The sequence below is a fragment of the Orbicella franksi genome, chromosome 3 (genome assembly GCF_964199315.1).
Source record: "Orbicella franksi chromosome 3, jaOrbFran1.1, whole genome shotgun sequence".
Lineage (NCBI taxonomy): Eukaryota > Metazoa > Cnidaria > Anthozoa > Scleractinia > Merulinidae > Orbicella > Orbicella franksi.
In genome coordinates this window covers 33,019,109-33,041,915 of record NC_138147.1, presented here as the reverse complement: position 1 = coordinate 33,041,915, position 22,807 = coordinate 33,019,109, and the positions used below count along the sequence as shown (strand labels likewise).

The following is a 22,807-nucleotide window of genomic DNA, read 5'->3' as shown; positions in this document are numbered from 1 at the left end:
TCTGTTTTGACGTTATTTTGGTGCAAGTCAGCAATGCAGGTAACTGTTTATAGTTAATAAAGTTTCCTTAGCCATTCTGTCCTTCCATTACGTAGTACATAGTTTTGTAAATTACATGTAGATAAACTTGCAGTGGATCAAAGAACGAACTTGTTGTAACCCTTTGCCCCCCTTACAGTTTTAGAAGAACCACGTATACCTGAAACAGATATCGTTTTTGCAATCTCTGCTACATCCGCGAAGTGGCGTGACAACTTTCAGCAGATGAAAGATACCATCACGTCAATTCTGGACACGTATTCCATGGACGTGATCCGAGTGGGCGTGGTAGTATTTGGAAGCGACACGGAAGCTGCGATTTCTATTCAAGAAAATACAAACAACAATGTTCAAACTGACGTTAAAAGGCTCCTCCCTAAATTTGGAGTCCCGGATTTAGACAGCGCCCTCAATGAAGCAAGGAGAGTCTTTAAGACCAGTGGAAGGCCCGATGCCAGGAAGGTTGTCGTGGTGATATCTGACAGAGGTTCTGACAGCAGCTATGGTGATGTCAAGGCTGAAGCAGATCGTCTTACAGAAGATGATATTATGCTGATAAGTGTTGTCATTGGGAAGGACTCTGACCCTAAAGAATTGGAAGAGTTTACTCCTCATGAAGTGACTGAAACTACTACAGATGAGGATCCAAAGGAACTTGGCAAGAAAATCATTATACTAGTTCTAAAAGGTAAATAAATGTTACGTGGGAAAGGGAAGTGTAGCATTGTGTAGAGTGGCAAAGAGTAAACTGGTAAACTTTGCTCAGAAAGCATATAGCGTTAACAGTGGTAACCTAGACCACGGGTCGCAAAGTGTTCTCACTAAGCGCAGAGGAATACTTTGATGCCGATAGTCTACAATGGCCTTGATAATTTCAGTGAAGACGTTTTGTAGCTTTTTGTGTTAGAACCAAGCTGCATGAAAAATAAGCAAAAGAAACGAATACACAATAAACGTGAGAATTATTTTGACGTGGACTTTTCAGTCTATAAAAGGAATTACTAATCAATTGTGAGGTAAATATGATACTTGACGATGCGTTGTAGTATTATCAACAGTTGTCTTGTGCAACACAGACCGCATATTATTCACTTCCCGGTCCGTTCAATGTTATGTATGATTTATCATCATCATATAAAGAATTTAATGATCATGGATTCCTCTGTCATTGGATGACAATGATTCATTGAGGCTATAATACTTAGACCTGATGCACCACCACGTGATTCATGCTATTGTGAATTGTCTACCTACAGAGCCAAAGGGACCGGAAGTAGACCTGGCATTTGCTGTGGACGTCGCCCAACAAAACCTCAAACTTGTCAAAGAAACGGTTCAAGGAATGATCGATCTTTATGGTGTGGGCCGTGTTCATTATGGCTTCATTGTATTTGGCTCATCAGCAGTGATAAAGATCCCATTTACAGATCAGGTCACAAAGCAGTCAAAGCTCAAGAAGTCCGTCGATGATGCATTGTTATCGACCGTCAGCTCCCCGAATCTGGACAGGGCTCTAGAAGAAGCAAAGACGCTGTTCCGAGGTTCAACGCGGGGCCAGGCGAATAAGATACTGGTTGTAATCATGGATAAATTATCACCAAGCGAGCCTACGATTGTAAAGGTAAACGACATTTCATTGTTTTCCTTTTGAAACGGGCACAAGTTTTGCAGAGCGGGAAATGCGGGGTTTCAATGCTGAGGAAGACGGAGCTGATGTATAGTTGACGATCTACAAAAACAACAACTTTATTCACTCGTACATTTACAGTATTTACATGTAGGGTTCTCAAACTCATTAATAATTAATCAAGTTAAAAAGAAGAAAATCACAAGCGTGAAGGAGGTTTGGATACCCGGTCTTAATAGACCAATTTCGATGTATTAAAATTCAGCCTAAAACAACAGAGCTCAGCACGAGGATCTGGGGAATAAACCCCACAAACTCTGTAGTTATTCCCCAGAGCCTCGTGCTAAGGTCTATTGTTTTAGGCTGAATTTTAATATATCGAAATTGGTCTATTAGCATAGAGTTGACGATTTTACTTTTCCGTTTACTCCTTAGTTTTTGTTTTCATTAAGAGGATATATCAAACACTCAAGACAGTATTTCATCGGCTGTTCAAACACCTCGAATTTCGTCAAAAATACTCCGCTGCGCGTCGTATTTTCAACTCTCTTCTCGGTGTTGGGATGTCTCTATTAAACACTGTCTCTCGTGTTTGATATATTTGACTCTGGAGACTGAAGTAACCCGAACATTTTCTAGTCAGTCTCCAGTTATTGTAATGTTTCTAAAGATATTTAGGAGAATACGGAACTCTTAAGAGAAGCGACATGTACCTGGTATAATAGAATGGAGAGAATCAATACAAGTTTTCAGAATGTTGTTTCGACAGTAAATAAAATTTCAGTTGTTTAGAGATGTTGAAGGCATTGCGATCTTTAAGGTGGCTCAGAAATGGCCATGTCGTGTTTTATTTGGTGATGTAAAAGTACCATGGGGGAGTACAGAATGTAAAATCCCAAATCATTTTTATAAATGGTGAATGGGCATGCGCCAACACCAATACCAAGAAACGCAAACAGAACAAATATTGGACAGAATACAATTATTTGCTACACAGCATAGCTCAAATGTTTTGTCATAATGTCATCAACATCATTGTTCCGGTCTGCTAGAAGAGAATTGGGCTGTCGCCTCTCTGCTTCAAGGCTATCCTATCCCCTGCAGCTGATGCCGCCTCTGCCCAAGATTTTAATCTTTTCTCCTTAAGCTCCCATTCCACTGTTCTCTCTTTGTTCCAATGTGCGGTGTAATTATACTCTATGGTGTCCATCTTTTTCAAGGCCAAAGCACGGCAACTGGTGGATCAAGGAATAACAGTGATCCCTGTCATCATCGGAGATGAAGTCAACAAGGAACATGTTGAACCGGTAACAGACGATGAAGACCGCATTGTTCCAGTCAAACCAACTGATAAACCCAAAGATGTGACGGATACTGTTGATGAGCAGATCAAAAAGGCTATCAAAGGTAAATTGCATGATATATCATGATGAGCTCCAGAACGTTACGCTGTCTACCCCTTCCCCGCCCTCCCCCCCCCCCCGGAAAGGAAAAGATAATTATTTCGGTAACACCTGTCCACTGGATGGTGATCTATCCGGAGGCTCTGCCATCTGTGATGGACACAAACGCACCATGCAAGCCAAATATGTATCGAAGGTTTGTCAATTTGTATAAAAAACCAGAGTGGTGAGCTGTTATCGCCCTAGTATGTTGCCTTGCCGAAGATTGAATTCATCAAAATTATCAACTTTATGTATATTGTCTTGAATGATTTGCTACCAAAAGCTCAAAGCTACTTTACATGAAATGTATAATTATGAAAAATCTGCGCTCAAGACAATGTGGCCCAAACTTCCAGAACCTCTCCCTGTTTCTGTCGCATGAAGTGACTAGATGTATTGCCATTGTAGGCCATCCCTCTGCATTGCATCGGTTAACCCTAACACTTCGCTAGTACGGACTTGTGCATATGAGTCGAGAGACGTATAGTAAAAGTTAAGCGCGTTGTCCCAGTAGTAGAAAGCAATGACCATGAACTGGTATCCCTCGATGCGGAATCTAACGTCCTGACCACCGCGTTTTCACGTGATGTCAGGAGAGAGAATTAATTTTTTTGGGGTTTCTTATTTCACAGATCCTTCACGACTGGTTCAAATCAACCTTGGCTTTGCGATAAGTGTCACCTCCTTAGATTCGGACAGAACCTTCAGGCAAATGCAAGATATCATCAAGTCCGTTGTAGACAATTACCCAACATCCAACATTTTCTACAGTGTTCTATCTTTTGGAGACCCTCCCATTGTTCATATTAATTTTGACGACCAGCTGTCAGATGAGGATAAAAAACGAACCATTGACTCCATCACCAAGACAACTGGGATAGCATCGCTTGATAAAGCATTGGAAAAAGCGCGAGATCTCTTCAATGCGGCCTCCACCCAGAGACCAACGGCTAAGAATATACTTGTGGTAATGGTTGACGGCAAGTCTGATAGCAAGCTAGATGATGTCAAGGCGTCGTCAAGGTTATTACAGGCTGATCGCGTCAAAGTGATTGTTGTTGGTGTTGGTGATGAAGTGGATAAACCGGAAGTAGATGTTGTAACCGAAATTACAGTTCTTACCAATACCACTGACAATCCAGATTCCGTGGCTGAGGTGATTATTATAACTATTGACAAAGGTAAGGAGTACATTACTTCTTTTTTTTCCATGGGTTTGATTTTATATTGTCAAGTAAATTACAGTCAAACGGGATTCCTGTAGGGCGATCTTTAAACAAAAGCTCGACTGGGCTGATAATACATGTTATTGAAAGTTGCACTTGAGCGTTTTCAATTGAGTGTCGAAAGTTATCAGGCAATTACTCAAGTTTTAATTTTGGTTGTACTATGGTTTGAGATTGGCTGAGTAGTCTAATTGGTAAGTAATTGGTTTGGTTTTGGTTTTACGACACTCAATTGAAAACCGCTCCAAGTAACGTTTAGTGCTGAATAGTTCAAATGAATGTATTCCAGTCGTTCATAATGTGTTACAATAGTTGTCTCTGCAAGGCCTGACTCTGGTGCTCTTATAATATTCGTGTATTGTATTGCAGATACTCGAGATATCCCTGACATCGACTTCGTCTTTGCTCTGAGTGCGGCTGCTGTTGATGCTGAGGACACCTTTGACAAGATAATAGACACAGTGGATGCCATAATCAAGCATTATGGAACAGACAAGTTCCGCTACGCTTTGATGACATTTGGTGACACGCATTCCGTTGTCGTTGACTTCAGTGATGGCCGCGGCAAAGAAGCACTGAGGGCCACTGTGCAACAACTCAGACGTCCTACTGGCGAGCCAGACGTGGTGAAAGCCTTGAAAGAAGCCGAGAAGCTGTTTGACAATGCTCCTCCCAGACCAGGCAGCCGGAAAATTGTTGTCATTTTTGTAGACAAAAAGACTGCCAATACCCGCGACGACCTGAAGGAAGCTGCCGAATCGTTAATTGAGAAGAATGTGACAATTGTACCGGCAGTGATTGGTCCAGAAGTTTATATTGATGACATAGAGGTCATAATTACGAACAAAGAGTACATTGCCACTTGTGAACCTATTGAACCTCAAACATGGCCGGAAATAATAATTGATAAGTCTCTAAAAGGTGAGTCACTGATGTAAACAACCCGAAGATGACTTGGGGAATGATGCTGACAATGACGACAACAGTGACGATGACAATTATTATTCTCTTTTAGCAGTGTTGAGTATCCCCTTAATTCGTAAAATATCTTTCTCTTTTACAGAGCTACCAGAGATTCCAAAGCTTGACCTAGGCTTTGCAATAAGCACCGGTTCTTTAGATGCGGAAGAGAACTTGCAAACGATCAAGGACACCATCAAATCAGTGATCGATCGTTATGGCAAGACTGACATTCGATACAGTTTCATTTTGTTTGGCGATGAACCCTCCGAGAGAGTTCGGTTTACGGAGAGTGAGCGTTTCACCATCGAGATCCTAAAGGATAGGGTTGACAGACTCGCTCGTATCTCTGGTGCATCTCTGGACAAAGCCCTTGACAGAGCAAAGAAGATGTTCGAGGATACAGCCAGACAGGACGCGAAAAAGGTGTTAGTTGTCATCATGGACCAGAAACAGTCAGGTGATCGTGACAAGACGAAGGAGAAGGCAAGAGAACTGAAAAATGCTGGAGTGAAAGTTGTGCCTGTGGTGCTTGGTGAAGAAGCGAGTGAAGAGGAACTTGAAGAAATCACACGGAACAAAAATAACTTGGTTGAGATGGATACAGATGAGAATCCTGACAAAGCTGCGGAGAAAATTATGATTAAAGTGCTTGAAGGTAGTTTTGGGTTGGGCTTAAAAATGCTATAAGGATTATACTTTAGCGTAAAATAGCAATAATGCAAGTTCGGGAATATTGGTGTATTTGGACACGATCACAACATTTTATCCTTTAAATAGTATAGACTTTAGGTAATGCCGAAAATTGAACACATTGAGTGCGGAACTTTGTGCGAGCGAATTAACCTCACGTGAAGATCTAACAAGGTGCTGTTTTCAAGGAATCCCTTGGTAACAGCGTGACGCTGAAACATTTAAATCTAAAATGGGCGGGTATTATATTAATTTCATGGTTCACACCCTGATATCGTTTAAGGCAAAGAATGAGACGACGAGTTCAAGTTTTCGCTTGTCAGTGAAATGCAGCTTTTAGTGTTCTTTGCGTCATTGGACTCATTAGCAGTGTCTTTTTTTAATTTCTAGATACGCCTGACGAAGAGGAGATGCTAGATATTGCATTTGCCCTCAGTGCAAGAGCCTTAAAATCAGACGATAACTTCATGAAGATGAAATCTGTTATAACTGAGATCCTCGGCACTTATGGCTCGTCCACTGTTCGGTATAGCGTCATCAAATTTGGCAAAGAACCAAATGTAGAACTTGATTTTGGAGACGAGAGCGATCCTGAGGAATTAAGACAGATCTTACAGCGTATTACAAAGAATGACGAGGGAGCAGATTTGGGCAGGGCGCTTCGAAAAGCTAGAGAGCTGTTCCAAGTGGCAGCGTTAAAGCGTCCAGATGCTAAAAGGATCCTAGTGGTTGCCATGGACAAGATGTCAGACAGTGATGAAATTACAGTGTCGGTTGTTGCTCGATCACTGCAGCATGATGGGATCCGAGTGATTGCGGTCACGTTTGGAAAAGAAGCTGACCCGCAGGAAATGACAGAGGCAACCTTAAACGTTAACAATGTCATTGAGACTAATGACACCGCAAGTACGAAGGAAATTGCCGCTGAAGTGATGGAAAAGGCTAACAATGGTAAGAATACACACTGTTGAACAGCTTGGACACTGTCAAGGAAAAATAAAACTCAAGGAATTCGGAAGGTTCACGTTTTTCTCATGAATATTTCCTTTTTGCTTTTTTGTTCTTTAGCCTTTGAATTTTTTCATCTTGTAGACGCCCATACATTTCTAGTGGAACTCTGCGCCACTAATACGGCTCTTTTTGGCCCGAAGAAATCGCATGTAAAACACATTTTCGCGATGCTAAGCTGGTCGTATCAACGGGTTCTAATATATGATTGGGTTTATGAAAACCGTGTCGATACTTTGCACGTGGATTTCACAACAACAACAACACCAAAAGTAGAGAAGAGCAAGAAAAGGAAGATAAGAGAGTAGAGAAAAAAAAAAGACTGACATTCCTTTTAATTTTTTTTGTCATCCCCTTTGTCGCTGGCGAGGAAAAAACGATCGAGCATTTCTGTTTTCAGAAATCCGGACATACGTATTTCAGAATTAACGTTCACATCTCTTTTAAAATAATACTACTATTTATTACGACAAAGACGTTTTACAAGAGACAACTATATTGATACCATATTATCGTGTTACTTACTTTCCATCCAGATTCAATGCCGCTCCTCGATGTTGACCTTGGATTTGCAATCAGTGTGACAGACAGCGGGGCTGAGCAGACGTACGAAAACATGAAAAATGTTATGAAACATATTGTGGATACGTACGGACTTGCCAGTATTAGATATGGTGTCCTCATGTTTGGTAACTCAGCCAACACATATATACCTTTCTCACCAACGTTCCCTGACAAAATGGCGCTGACGATACTTCTCGATTCATTCCCTCCACTCCGAGGTGGGCCAGACCTGCGGAAGGCATTAGAAGAAGCGAAGACATTGTTTGATCAAGCAACAGCCCGGCCTGATGCTAAAAAGGTCCTTGCTGTGATACTTGACAACAAATCCATCAATAATGACAGCGACATCGAGGAAGCAGCTAAGATTTTGGAAGATGACGATATTCAAGTCGTGCCTGTTGGTGTTGGTTCAAATGTTGACGACGAGGAACTTGAAACTATGACAAGTAACAAGCAAAATATCATCAAAACTGACAAGGAGGGTGATGCATCAGGTGTGGGTGAAGAAATCATACAGAAAATCCGAGAAGGTGAGAAGTTCTTGTTGTTGTTGTAGTTGTTGTTGTTCTTCTTTTACTTCCTCGTCTTTTTCTTCTTCTTCCTGTTCCTTTGTTGTTTTCTTTCATGTGTCCTTTGTCCGTTTCGGTTCTTTTCCTGTCGACCTATCAGTCTAGATAAAACAACCGTAACTAGCACTAAGACACCCTCGAAATAGGACTAGAATGTAAAATAATAGAAATACATACCATGCAGGTCAGTTCCAAGCTTTATTGGCTAAATTGATACGCATGTTCTTGTCCCTTTAGATCCCCCTGCCATTCCAGAATTGGACCTTCTTTTCGCCCTTAGTGCCAACGCCTTGAAAGAGAGAGAGAATTTCCAACAAATGAAGGATATAATCAAGAGCATGATTGATCGATATGGAACATCTAGTATTCAGTATGCTGTCATTACATTTGGAAATGTCCCCATTACCAGAATCTCGTTTAATACAGCTTTCTCAGACGACGAAGCATTGCAGAGTTTAGTAGATTCTGTGCGGAAGAGCTCTGGAGCATTATTAGACAGTGCCCTCGCGGAAGCGAAAAATTTCTTTGAAACACAGGGTCGCTCTAATGCCAAGAAGGTCCTGGTGATAATTACTGATAAGAAATCCAGCAGTTCTCTAAACAACGTGGAGAATCAAGCGAAGCTCCTGGAGGAAGATGACATTAAAGTTATTCCCGTCGCACTTGGATCAGAATCAGACATTTCTGAGCTATCTAAAACCACACCAAACAAAGAGAACCTGGTCGATGTTGACGAAGGCGATGATCCCGACATGACTGCTGAGATAATTTTGTTGAAGGTTTTGAAAGGTAACTATGGTTTATAATAATTGTGATAAGCCGCCTCACACTTGGTGCCCAGGAACCCGCAAAGCGTTTCAGGTTGTTTAGGCTGTCCAGCATGGAATCCCTGTAACATGTCATTTTCTTGTCCAAAGTAGCTCATCCTGCCAAGAAAGTAGAATGTATACGGTTTATTGTCGGTATGAAAGGACAATACACATCACCGAAGCTTGTGTAGGAAGGTTTGTGTTAAGATATCGTTTATCGTTAGTCGTTGAAGTTGTGGTGGAGAACGGTTTCAATATCAAAAGCAAAGTTACTCTCGATTTAAAAACTGTTAAGTACCGGAGATATAAAATCCAGGTTATAACGGGCGTTACCTCGGAGATTACGTTAAAATATCATTATTTTATACCGGGGTACCCACGTTCGAGATATAGCGTGCTATATTTGATTTTAATTTTAATGCTTCCATTTTATTTCGTTCTCGTTTTGCTCCGTTTAGATGTCCCCAGGATACCAGAGATGAATTTAGCATTTGCTATCAGTGCCAGAGCGGTAGATGACGAAACAAACTTCGAAAAGATGAAAGACATTCTTAAGGCGATTGTACAAAAGTTTGGTTCAAACCGAATTCACTACAGTGTGATCACGTTTGGTGATTCACCAATCACTGAGCTGCCATTCAATCGCCGGCTGCCCTCTGATGAGGATTTGGAACGATTCATCGGTAAGTGCTGAGAAACTACAGGAATTGGTGTTTCCCCATGGCCCTTTCTGAGATAGTCAGCGAGCACTTTTGTTATGAGAGGAATGATGAATCCCAAGCTTTATGGTGCGACTAAGACGCTTGGAAAATTTGAATGAGTTTATGAATGCATTCTATGCTCTAGAACGTTTTTCAAACTTGTCTCAAACAGTGTTTCCAAATTATTTCTGCAAGTTATGATTTCCCGTTTCAACTTTGTAGTTGTTATCTATCCTCAGAGTGAGTTGCTGTCATTTGTTGAGTTTTCTTGTACACTGCCAAACTAGCAAAATCCTCAGAATCATACCCCAGTCATAAGTTAAACAAGTCCTGAAAGCTGACTTTGTTAATGAAAACGGAAAATCATTTGATACTTTCAGGCTCCATTTCAAAGAACAGACGTGGTGCAGCATTAGGTGAGGTTCTGAGAGAGGCTACCAAGCTTTTTAACGATGCCGCTAAGGTTCGCCCCGATGCAAAGAACGTCTTAGTCGTTATAACAGACAAGAAGTCCGATAGCAGAGGAGAAGATTTGAAGAAGGAGGCTATGAAAATGCGGCCCGATGATATCAAGGTTATTGCTGTTGCTCTCGGAGAAGAGTCAGACAAGGATGAGCTTGATATTTTGACTCCTGAACAGGGTGAGGTCATCGAAGCTAACAGCACTGATGGTGCAAAGAAAACTGCTGAGGAAATCATGAACAAAGCTCTCGAAGGTAAGAGCTGATAAATTGGAATTAATAAAAGAAAACTATGGGAATCTAAATGTCACGTCAACTAGTTATCCTGAATAGCATATCCAAATTATGTTTATCATTTGGAGAATGGGGGTGAGATCGTCTAAAATGCCACATTTGTCTCTTATCAGCCTTTATGTTACTCTCCTTCTCTCGCTTAAGAGATGCTAATGACAGTGTTTTGGTAGTATGAATCACAGCATTCCTGAGCCAGTTATAGTTAGCCAAGAAAACGTTTCTTAATGCGTTTTAAAGGAATGTTGTTAGTATAGGTAATCATACGGTTTCGAGTTCAATTTGGAATTAATTTGCACGAGTGAGTTTTTAAGAAACGTTTTCTTCCATAACTGTGTTGTCGACGCCACTGCCCAACTAAATAAATCGTCATTTTCTAGCACTACGTTTATATAAATTATCTATGATTTATATTTTACGTTATATAAAGGAAAACATGGTACATCTTTTACTTCCTCTAATGCACGATATGTAAGCTGAAATTATCGAGACTTCCTTTGCCACTTAAATGAAGCTCATTTTCGGATTTTTTACTTTATCAGTATTAACGGAATCTTTGTTTTCTTTTAGATTATCCAGATGTACCCGAGATTGATATCACTTTTGCCATCAACACCGCTGCTACCGATGCAGAAAAGACCTTCGAAGTACTGAGGGATGCTGTAAAGAGCATCATAAACATGCACAATCCTGATCGAATACGTTACAGCATCGTTATTTATGGCGACTCGGCAGCACCTGTTGTATCATTCTCAAAAGATCCTCAAGACGTTCGGAAACTCCTTAAGGCTGTCGACAAACTACCACAACCCTCGGGACTACCCGATCTCAAGGCGCTTTTAGAAGAAGCCAAGAAGGTTTTTGAGAAGGATTCGGGCAGGCCTAAGGCAAACAAAGTTCTGGTTGTGGTAACTGATGCTAAATCGCCTTCGACGTCAGATGATATTAAAGAAGCAGCTAGACCGCTGGAAGACGAAGGAATAACAGTCATTGCAGTGGCCGTAGGAGATGAAGCAAACTCCAAGCAGTTGGAGAAAATGATCCCCGACAAGCAGACTCCACTGAGTGTAGACAAAGATGAAGACCCAGGTGACATAGGGGATAAAATTATGGACAAGGTATTGGAAGGTAAGTACAACTTTAAAACTCTAAACAGCAGTGGTTTGAAGAAGGCAGATAGTGCACGGGTTAGCGGAAGCACATGGAAACGTTCAAAATGTAACTTGGTCTTACAGTCTGTTTATTGTGCCGTGAAATAGCCTCGTGCAAATTTATGAAACATCCAATTCAATTCTTCAGGCACATGGAATATAATCGGTTTTGACTTGATATAGACTAGGTTACAATTAAGCAATGGTGTGTTTTCTTCTTCTTTTCAATTCCTGATTGTGCTGTGCTGCACAAAGGGATTTTGACGATTCTGTTGCGCATGATCAAACGAATTATGACTAGCCCTGTTAACGAAACCCAAATGAGCGCCATTACACTGAGTTTTACTGTTTACTTTCAGCTATACCCCAGCTACAGGATTTAGATTTGGCATTTGCGATAAGTGCAAACGCTGCCTTGGATTCAAGTGAAAACTTCAGAAAGATGAAAGACATCATTGACTGGGTCATTAACAAATACGGTGTGGGTACAATCCAATATGGCGTCGTTGTGTTCGGAAACACACCTTCTGTTAAAGTGACTTTTACGCAGCCTGTTAATGACGACCAGCTGAAAGCTATCCTGCAAAGCGCAGCCAAGAATCGAGCAGGATCAAACCTGGAAAGAGCACTCGATGAAGTTCAAAGGCTTTTTGATTCTTCTCCTCGTCCAGATGCTAAAAGGGTGTTGGTGCTCGTCACGGACAAAAGGTCTGACAGCAGCCTTGAAGACGTGGAGACGTCAGCCGAGGCTCTCTGGAGTTCTCGCATCAAAGTAGTTCCAGTTGCCTTTGGGCGAGAGGCAGCACCTGATGAGGTTAAGGCTACCACATCCGATGAAGACAACTTGATAGACGTTAAGAACACTAACAATCCTGATGACGTGGCTAAGGACATTATGGAGAAAGTTTTAGAAGGTCAGTGAGGCTTTTGTTACCTTAAATGTCAGTGACATTGATGGGTTAAGATGCAAGGAATGATAGAAATGGGTAACATATAGTCAACAACTGTCTCTCTTGCGTAAGCGTCTTTTCTAAATTGGTAAAACGTTATAAGTGGCGCATCCAGGTATGCTCAAGAGAGGAGGATGGGGTTGGTAGGGTGTGACGGGGGGAAGGTCGGCCTTTTATTGCTCAATAAGTGTGGAAGAATTTCTTCTAATTTCTTTAATTTAATTTCAAAGAAGTGCATCTGTGGACATAAAATAAAAACTGACCAGAAGTACAGAGGATGGCACCTTGGAAAACTGAACCACGACATTTTGTTGCAAAACATTATCTACTTTTTGGAAATGTTGATTCTCCTGTTTAATTCTTTATCCTCATGATTTTATTCTCTAGATTTCAATGTGCCGAAAATGGATGTCGCGTTTGCTATCAGCGCCACAGCCTTCCAATCAGATGCCAATTTCAAGAAAATGCAAGACACAATCAAAGAATTTGTCGATAGATTGGGCGTCCATGGCAAAGTGCATTATGCCTTGTTAACATTTAGAGACCCTCCAACAATACATCTGCAATTTGGTAATAAATCGGCCAGTTTGACTGCTTTAAAAGACTTGATTGAAAAAGTTCCTTTGCCATCGAAAGAAGCTGCACTGGATAAAGCTCTTAGCACTGCCAAGATGTTGTTCATCCCTGCCGCCGGTGGAAGGGTGGATGCGAAAAAAATCTTAGTGATTATGACCGATAGAGAGTCAGATAGCAGCAGCGAGGATGCCATGAAATCTTCCAAACAGGTGACGGATGAAGGAATACGAGTGATTGCAGTTCCTTTGGGTGATGAGGACAATGTGAATGAAGTGAAGACAATCGTGTCGATCAAAGAAGATGTTATCAAACCAAACATAACTGATGAACCACGAGACATCGCAGATAAGATCATTGATACCATACTTGATGGTGAGTTGTGATTAATGTAGTTAACACAAGTAATTTTGTACCCACTTCAATACCAGTGCTCCTTTCCGTCATGAGATAACAATCAAACCCTCACCTTTGTACATATGTTTACAATATTCCAGAAATTTCACTTATGCTCTTATATCTTTCAGACAATCTTCGAGTTCCACAGATTGATCTAGGATTTGCTATCAGTGCCACAGCTGTGTCAGCCTCAGACACCTTTGAGCGCATTAAGGACACTATTACTGCAATCGTTGACGAGTATGGAATCACTGATAGGCTCCGTTATGGCCTCATCGTGTTTGGTAGAAACGCACTTCAGAAATTAAGCTTCGGCGAAGAATCTGACATGAACTCTTTGAAGGCTAAAATAAAGTCATCTCAACGTCTTGGAGGGGAACCTAACTTGCAGAAAGCTTTAGAAGAAGCCAAACGATTGTTTGACTCGGAGTCAGCTGGACCTGATGTGAAAAAAGTTCTGGTTGTTATTACTGACAAGAAATCCACGAGTCGCCCTGAAGATGTGAAGAAGGCCGTAGTGCCTCTAGAGGAGGGAGGGGTTAAAATTGTACCCGTCGCTGTCGGTTCGTCAGCCGATCCCAGCGAGTTGGAAGTGATCACATCCAATAGAGGATACATCATAGTGACACAGCGAAAGCTTGATCCTGATGTAACTGCTGAAAAGATCATGGAGAAAGTGTTGAAAGGTATCACAATTTCTTCTTACAATTTTTGATGTGAAATATCATACGCGAAAGACCGTGTTTGACCACATTTCCAAACACCGAGAAGAGAGTTGAAAATACAACGCGTAGCGGAGTATTTTTGACGAACGTCGAGGTGTTTGGATATCTGGTCAAACACTGTCTTGAGTGTTTGATATATCTTCTCAATCCAAACTAAAACTAAAGAGAAAAGGTATACATAAATCGTAAAAATCTATGCTAATTAAAGTGCCACTATGATCAAATTCTCCATACCCATTTTTTTACATTTTCGCACACAATAAGTCTTTCCTAGATTGTTTGCCAAATTTCAATCTATTACGAACATTAGAACTCATGTCGTTTGGACCTTTAACTTTGAGAATTTACGGCCGCCATTAATTTTCCTTGTTCCAAGTCTTGGTTGAGAATTTGAGAAAATGACGTCATTTTCTCAAAGATACCACACGGGTTGAAATTATAATAACAATTAGCACAGCAATTCGCATAAAGAATAGCAAAAACTTTGGCTCATATATTCGTGCAATTTTTTTACATTAATTGTTATCATAATTTCAACCCGTGCGGTATTTTTGAGAAAATGACGTCATTTTCTCAAATTTTCAACCAAGACTTGGAACAAGGAAAATGAATGGCGGCTGTAAATTCTCGGAAATTAAGGTCCAAAAACCACGAGTTTTAATGTTCCTTGAAAATTGAAATTTGGCAAGATATCTAGGAAAGACCTAATGCGTACGAAAATGTAAAGAAATGGATATCGAGAATTTCATCATAGTGGCACTTTACGATCATATATACAAACAATGTCACGGTGATAGTTTCCTTTGGACTTTGTAACTTGATGATTTGTTGATGAGGGGAGGTTTGATTGAATCGTCTCTTTCATCCTACAAATGGCCGTGTGAAATATATTCGATTGTCACTTGTTCTATTTGACCTGTGGCCCATAAAAAATCCATTCCTTTTAGAACGAAAGTGGTGGCCTTCACAGCCGCCTATCACTTATTAATGCAAGTTCTATTTGTATTCTTTAACAATTGAACCACCCATAAAGAAAGAAAGCCCTTACGGACCAGTTATCGGATGTGTAGCCGTGCTGGGGATTGGAAACGTTGTTTTCCTGTCAAGCCTTATGACGACTTTGTGTCCCCTTCCAAAGTTGTCCTACAGTTAGATTTAGCTACAGATTTCGTTCACTAGGAACTGAATCTATCCGTGATCATTATGATTATAGTATTTGTGAATTTGTCTGACCCATTGCTCCAATTCTTGATCGATTATCAGATTTGCCAGCAGTTCCTGATATGGACCTTGTATTTGCCATCAGCACCATCTCACCTAAAGCCGATGTGAACTTTGCTAAGATAAAGGAAGTTATCCAGGATTTGATTGATAGGTATGGAGTCCAACGAGTGTACTACAGTATCATCCTCTTCGGTCGAGATCCGTCTGTCAGGATAAAATTCACTCAACAACTCAACGAGGATTCTTTGAAAAATGCTGTGAACAGACTTCCAAGACCATCCGGAGGGTCGTCGCTTCAAGCTGCCCTAGAAAAAGCCAGGGAAGTATTTGACGAAGGCAGCCGTCCCGACTCGAAAAAGGTCCTGGTTGTTATATTGGACCGAAAGTCTGAAAGCACTATCGCTAACGTAAGGGACGTTGCTAGCAAGTTAGAGGAGGATGGAGTCAAGGTGATTCCGGTGGCTTTTGGAAACCGAGCTGATACTGACGAAGTGGAAGCAACTACTCCAAACAAAGCGAATTTTGTCAAGATAAATGACACCGCTCTTCCAACAGAGTGTGCTGAAGAAATCTCCGAGAGAATCACCGATAGTGAGTATGACAACGAACTTCAAACGTAGATGAAAATAGCGACAACATGATCACCTATAAACCGCGAGAGTCCTTTTCCCTCATTGCAATATTGAAAATTGGTCAAAACAAGAGATTGTGTGTATTCTAGGGTTTGGGTTGGGTAATAAATTCTGTGTTTTGGATTAAAATGAACCATTTTATTAGTGTACACTAATTAGAAGTCGTGTTTAAAACGGTGGGACCAAGTTGGAACTTTCCAGATAAGCTCCGTTATCTTATAAAAAGGCATATAATGCGCAGTGCAAACACTGCGTATAGTCCTACACAAACGAAGCTTTTTGGACGATAGCATTTCGTTCTAAAAGAGCTATAAGACTGCTTAATATTTTGGTTTCATACTTTAGGAGAACACTGCACTACCATCTCCGAGATTCAACTAGTGATATGTTACTGTTTTGTTTAAGGTAAGCCAGTTGTCCCAAAGGTTGACATGGGATTTGCCATCAGTGCGACTGCAGCAAATGCCAAGGAACACTTCCAGAAAATGCAAGAAGTCATCAAAACGTTCATTGATAAATATGGATCTCATAGGATTGCTTATAGTGTTACGACCTTTGGATCAAGCCCGACCATCCATGTCCGCTTCAGCGACTCAGCTAATCCCGATGACATCCTAAAGGGAAATGTTGATAGCATTCCACAGAATACAGCACGGGCATCACTGGACAAAGCCTTGTACGGAGCGAAAGAGCTTTTCAAGGCCTCTAATGGCGCCAGACCAGACGCTATGAAAGTTTTGGTGGTGATAACAGACAAGAAATCAGAGAGCCTGGCGGAAAATGTCGAGAAATCCGCGCAGAGGCTTGACGAGAGTGACATCAGAGTGATTGGTGTCGCACTTGGCGATGAAGGAGATGGAGAGCTGCGTCACATCACTGACGTCAAGGATGATGTCATCAATACCACTGATACAACGTCACCCACCAAAGTTGTAGAAAAAATAATGGAACGCGTGCTCAACAGTAAGTTTTCAACTCGATACTTCTAGTTTCTTCATTTAATATTTTACATTTTGCTCACCAACTTAGGAAGGAACGACCTTATAATTGATGTGTAGACATAGCAGTGGTGCTTAAGGCCCCGTCCACACTAATCCCCGACGAAAACGGAGCTTTTCGAAAACGATCTTAAAAGCGGAGGAATTTGAAAACGCCTGCTTGGTGTTTTAGTGTGGACGGAAAACATTTTGAAAAGGAAGCTCTTAGAATTCGATGACATCGCGATGATCCTGTGATTTCTCTGGCCGAGTTTTCCACAAACACTAATCAATAATTTCCGGTGATTTTTACATTTTAAATTTCTACGACGTGGGCCGTTTGCATCTTTTGCTTTGTTTGCGTCTTTCCTTATTTTTCATAGTAGGTACTCAAAGTTAAAAATCAATTATTCTAGAAGCGAATAAAGAAATATCAACTCATTTTTTACTAGGTATAATCGAGGTGTTCGTGAACTGTAGCTCGATCATAGATATGGTCGCAGAATCCCATATTTGTTATTTGCCGGGTGGGAGGTCCATAAGTGAAAAACTGTTACCGAGGTCTTGAAAATGCTGCCCGAGGCCTGCGGCCTGGGGCAGCATTTTCAAGTCCAAGGTCACAGTTTTTCACTATACGGACCGACACTAAGCTGGTTAATAACTTATATATTATTCTTTCTCTCCCTAAAATCATCGTTATAAAACTCACGAAAGCTTTACCGTGGGCAGAGGTGGGAAAATTCATACTGCGCTGAGAACCAGTCACATTGCAGGATTCGTTACCGTGCCCTCTTGAAAAAAGAACTAAATGTAATATTCAATTTTTCCACGGTCAAACGAGACCTTACTCTTACTCTGACTTTCTTTGGATTATCTCCCATAGAATATTATATTGGCTCTAGAAGAATGCCAAAATGTTATATTCCAATGACAACCGAAGTATTTGTATTATAACTAACTTGTTAACTTGTTCTTTCGTCGCAGAGACCGCCACACTGGACGAGATCGATTTGGCATTTGCTATCAGTTCTGCTGCTGCCGGTGTTGAGGCAACTTTCCAGCGAATAAAAGACACTCTGAAAGAGATCATGCAGACTTACAAAACCGACAAACTTCGTTATGCTTTACTGGCGTTTGGAAGTCAGCCCATTACTCCTATTAGCTTTGCTTTGTCTCTTCCAGATGATGACATGGTAAGCTAATTTATACTGCTAAAATGTCTGACATTTTGCCTTCATTACACAACCGAACACAATCAGAGGTTATGAGGCATGGACGCGTTGGTCAGCCAGGCCCAAGATATGTTTTAATTTCAACATCAATAAGGTTACAGCAAAGTGGATGAAAGATACATCAAATAACACGCTACGTGCGAAAGCCGGACACGCAAACCTCAAAAACCTCTAGAAAAAAATAGGGACCGAGTACCCCCGACTAAATGCAGTGACGCTACCTTTAGGGTTTAAAGGTTATTATATAACGAAAGATTAATAAGAGAACGCTATTCCCATAACACTAGACCAAAAAAAAAAATAGTAAATAAAAATAAATAAACCTTATCTGAAGTTGCGAGTGGCAAGGCTGACCGTAGTATGCCGCAAGTTTCTCAACCGTCCCTTTTTACAAACGTACTAAGCATGAGTGCTCCCGTACTACGCTTGCACCCAGTTCTCTGTTCCGTGTCGGCAAAATACCGACTATGACAAATTACTTTAACTGTAACAGCGGTTTTCACTTGCTTGTCCAAAGTAATTCGCTCAGCTTTACTCTTTTGTCTTTTCTAGATACGAACATATCTTAACTCCTTCTCTCGGCCATCTGGAGGCCCCGATCTTCAGAAAGCTTTGGCAGTAGCTAAGAGATTATTTGATCGAGCTTCACCTCGTCCGAATGCGAAGAAAGTGCTGGTGGTAATCATGGACAAGAAATCGATTAACGAAGAGGAGGAAATCCAGGAGGCACTTAAACCATTGAAGGAAGATGAGATCAAGATTGTGCCAGTTGGAATCGGTCCCGATGCTGATGTGAATGAACTGAAGAACATTACTTCAGCTGAGGGATATTTGGTGAAAGCAAAGAAAACGGCAGATCCTGAAAAGCTTGCAGAGAAGATTATGGCTAAAGTAATATCTGGTATGAGAATCAAGTAATAATTATGTCGAACTAGACTCTAACGTTTGTAATGTACGTAGAAATTTGCACGTTCCTGTTGGTTATGTCTTTCTAAACACCTGGAATGCAGTAAAACTTGGCTCTCCACCAAGCTTGTAATCTAGAACAGACAGTCTCGAAAGAGTGAAATTTGTACATAAAATCGTGGTGCTTGGCCATTCAAACGAGGGCTAATGGTAAACGCTATCCCCTAAAATACAACAATACTAATTTTGAGTTTTGGATGTGGACGCGGTAAGTATTCATACTTTGTCAGGCTATTCAGGAAGATCAATAAATGTAGCGAGGCAGCTTGTCATTTTTTCCAAAAGATATTTGTAACTGTCTCTCTACAGACTATAAAATGTTAGAAAATCTTAAGGAAAAAAATGTGAAACACGATGTTCTTTTCCCTCTCTTTCAGACATTGTGGAAGTTCCTGAAGTTGACATGATTTTTGCAATCAGTGCCAACGCGCGGTTGAATGAATTAGCAAACTTCCGGCAGATGAAAGACATTATTAACGCCATGATTGACAAGTACGGCAGAGGAGACATCATGTATGCAGTCATAGTGTATGGCGATGAACCATCACGCTTGGTTCGTTTCACAACCAACTTTGACTCGGATGAAGCTCTTATGGATTACATCAGTAAAATGAGAAAAGGTCGCGGTGCCTCATTGACCAAAGCCCTGCAACTAGCAAAAGAGGTAAATACGTTCGCCATGGACCAAATAAAGCTTAACTGTATTTATTGATAGTTTCAACCATAGTACTTTTACTTGCGCCACAACAACCGTCATAAAAAAAAACATTTTCAGACATTACTTCTTCATTACTTGTACTGTCTTCCCATAGGTGCGGATGTTGCTTGGAACGTTTTTGTGTTAAACCATTATGTGTACTTGCTAAACGAAGGACCTTGTTGCCCCAATAGCTGAGTTTCTTGCAGTAGAATTCTCAGTGTGCACCGCATTCATCAACGTCAAATTATTTTTTTTGTTGTTTATCGAGACTCCTTTAGATTTGTTCCTCCTCACTGAACTCTCGTATTATTCTTTACAGGAGTTTTCTTCAGGCGGACGTCAAAACGCCAGGAAGATATTGGTTGTGATCACAGACAAGAGATCCACCAGTAAGCTGATGGATCTTACAAGTGAAGGACTGGATCTGGAGGAGCAGGATATCAGGGTTATACCAGTGGCTCTTGGAAACGAAGCTGACTCAAACGAACTGCAGAAGATCACCCCATGGTTAGATGACATTTTGGAGATTGACAAAGATGATAATCCATATGAGGTGGCAGAGATTATTCTGGAGATCGGTCTCAAAGGTAACTGGAAAAGTTATTTGAACTGTAGTCACATGGTGAAAGTGACCTACTTATTGATTAGAGTAGGAAGACTGTGATAGAGAAGAGGACACTGAAAGTAATTTTGGCATTAAACGTGTTAACACGCAGTCGTTTCCAGGTTGCTTCGGTCTTAAATGGTATTCAGAATACAAATGTCTTGTCGGAAGTGAATATATGAAAGATCATAGATTTGAACTACGGAGAAAGATATGAAGACGTGATTGATCATCGCAGTTATATACACAAGTTGTGTGTATAATTGCGATGATCATTGATGTCTTCATAAAACTCTAGTCCATTAGGAAGTGGCTAAAATACAGGGAAATTGGGAAACACTTTTCCCAAAGAGATGGAAATAGGAGTGACGAAAACTAAAGGAAATTTAAAATATCGCTTTTGGGATATTTACGTAAATCATACTTTTTCCTGATCGCGGAACCCAGAAGAAGGAGGACACAAAACTCCTTGTAGGTTAAATGTGCAACACTGAAAGCAATTTGTAATTCACCAAACGTTATTGTGCTTCTTGTGGTTCACTGACGTTTCTCCAACATTGATTTTTCATCCGCAGACAAACAAAAACTTCCAGAACTGGATTTAGCCTTTGTCATCAGCTCTACTGCTACCAACTACAGGAACAACTTGAAGAAGACCAAGGAAATCATCAAGAATGTAATCAAGAAGTACGGAATAAATAAAATGCACTATAGTGTGGGCACGTTGATACGAAAACTGAATATCATTGTGAAGTTCAACGAAGAGTTTGACAGCAATTCCCAATTCATGGCATTCGTGGACAGTATCCCCACCATAAAGGGAGGTTCTGATTTGGCAAAAGCCCTTGAAGAATCCCCAGCCATGTTCAAAGAGGAGAACGGTGGACGTCCCAGTGCTAAAAAGATCTTAGTGGTGATTATTGATAATAAGTTAGATAGTAATGATGACGATATTGAAGATGCGGCGAGTCTTGTTAAAGAGCTTGGCATTCGAGTGATTCCAGTTGGCCTCGATAAAGCGGATAAGGTGGAGCTGGACAAGACGACAGCAGTAGACGAGGATGTGCTGACACCTTCAGACGATAAAACTGCAGAGGACATTGCTAAGGATATCATGGACAGGGCGTTGAATGGTGAGAATATTATCAGTGTGATGTAATGGCTGTAATTTATAGTTCGTTTCCTGGCAGGAACAATACAACATAACTTACGCCGATCGATCATTGTTAACTTGTAGTTTGTTTGCTGTCAATTAACACCAAATAGTCCAGTACTTTTAGTACAATGCTGAACGTAACTGTTTTCTATCACTCGGTGATGTTAATTGAAAAAGGGAATATGAAAAGGGAATTTCGGAAACAGTGGAGAAAGAAGCGTGAGGCCAGTAAGGCCACGAAGGCAGTGTGCCGTCGACATAAAACCAGAATTGTGGCTCCATTACCCTGTTTATTGTTTATGTTCTTTCAGAGACAGCAGCAGTTCCACTATTAGACCTTGGCTTCGTCATCAGTGCCTCGGCACAGGACGCCGATGAAACATTTAAGCTGATGAAAGAAGCAATAAGTTCCATCACGCAGCGCTACGAAACGAGCAAAATCCACTATGCTTTGCTCACATTTGGCACCACTGTGAACAGAGAAGTAAACTTCACCCTAGATTTGCCTGATCCTGAAGTATTGCGAAAAGCTTTAGAGAGAGCAAGTCAACCGTCCGGTGAACCCGACTTGCAGAGAGCTCTTGAGGAAGCAAAGATAATGTTCAAACAAGCTCCGTCTCGACCCGGAGCCAAGAAAGTACTTGTAGTCATAATGGACAAGAAGTCCATTAGTGACTCTAGCGAGGTGAAACAAGCCTCTAAACCACTGGAGGATGTTAATATCGTCGTAGTACCAGTCGCAGTTGGTCCTGCGGCCAGCCTGCCAGAGCTGGAGAAGACAACAACTAATAAGAAATTTATGATCATTGTTGGAAAGGATGAGGATCCAGAGACACTTGGAGAGGAAATAATGAGAAAGGCATTGACGAGTGAGTGTCTAACTTGCTTTCATAATTTGTGCTTGTCTAAACAAATTGTAAAAAACAATGAAACAAAATGAAGAAAACAATTAAGTCAGAAATTCCTGGTAAATCGATGTTTCCTTTGTAGCTAATATTCGTGTCACTCCACTGTGGTTGCCTCGGTAGCTCAGTGGTTAGAGCACATTCCATGATATCAGGGTGTCGAAGGTTCGAATCCTGCTCGGGGTAACTGATAATTTTTCCGCCATGCATTTGTTCTGTT

General features: G+C 41.0%; 1 protein-coding gene across 4 annotated transcripts in view; it reads left to right on the top strand.

Moving 5' to 3' along the window:
• LOC145482161 (uncharacterized) overlaps positions 1–22,807 on the top strand; it is a 112,195-nt gene that overhangs the window by 51,135 nt on the left and 38,253 nt on the right. For all 4 annotated transcript variants that reach the window (XM_081460768.1, XM_081460770.1, XM_081460769.1 and 1 more), the window contains exons 45-67: positions 179–727; positions 1,296–1,660; positions 2,887–3,073; positions 3,744–4,292; positions 4,707–5,258; positions 5,401–5,955; positions 6,381–6,941; positions 7,535–8,092; positions 8,369–8,920; positions 9,399–9,623; positions 10,022–10,357; positions 10,964–11,521; positions 11,904–12,458; positions 12,882–13,442; positions 13,595–14,152; positions 15,455–16,006; positions 16,453–17,010; positions 18,009–18,217; positions 18,809–19,157; positions 19,600–19,886; positions 20,242–20,509; positions 21,102–21,659; positions 21,994–22,551. In XM_081460768.1, coding sequence (XP_081316894.1) covers positions 179–727; positions 1,296–1,660; positions 2,887–3,073; positions 3,744–4,292; positions 4,707–5,258; positions 5,401–5,955; positions 6,381–6,941; positions 7,535–8,092; positions 8,369–8,920; positions 9,399–9,623; positions 10,022–10,357; positions 10,964–11,521; positions 11,904–12,458; positions 12,882–13,442; positions 13,595–14,152; positions 15,455–16,006; positions 16,453–17,010; positions 18,009–18,217; positions 18,809–19,157; positions 19,600–19,886; positions 20,242–20,509; positions 21,102–21,659; positions 21,994–22,551 — 10,560 coding nt within the window. The remainder of the gene's footprint in view (positions 1–178; positions 728–1,295; positions 1,661–2,886; positions 3,074–3,743; positions 4,293–4,706; positions 5,259–5,400; positions 5,956–6,380; positions 6,942–7,534; positions 8,093–8,368; positions 8,921–9,398; positions 9,624–10,021; positions 10,358–10,963; positions 11,522–11,903; positions 12,459–12,881; positions 13,443–13,594; positions 14,153–15,454; positions 16,007–16,452; positions 17,011–18,008; positions 18,218–18,808; positions 19,158–19,599; positions 19,887–20,241; positions 20,510–21,101; positions 21,660–21,993; positions 22,552–22,807) is intronic.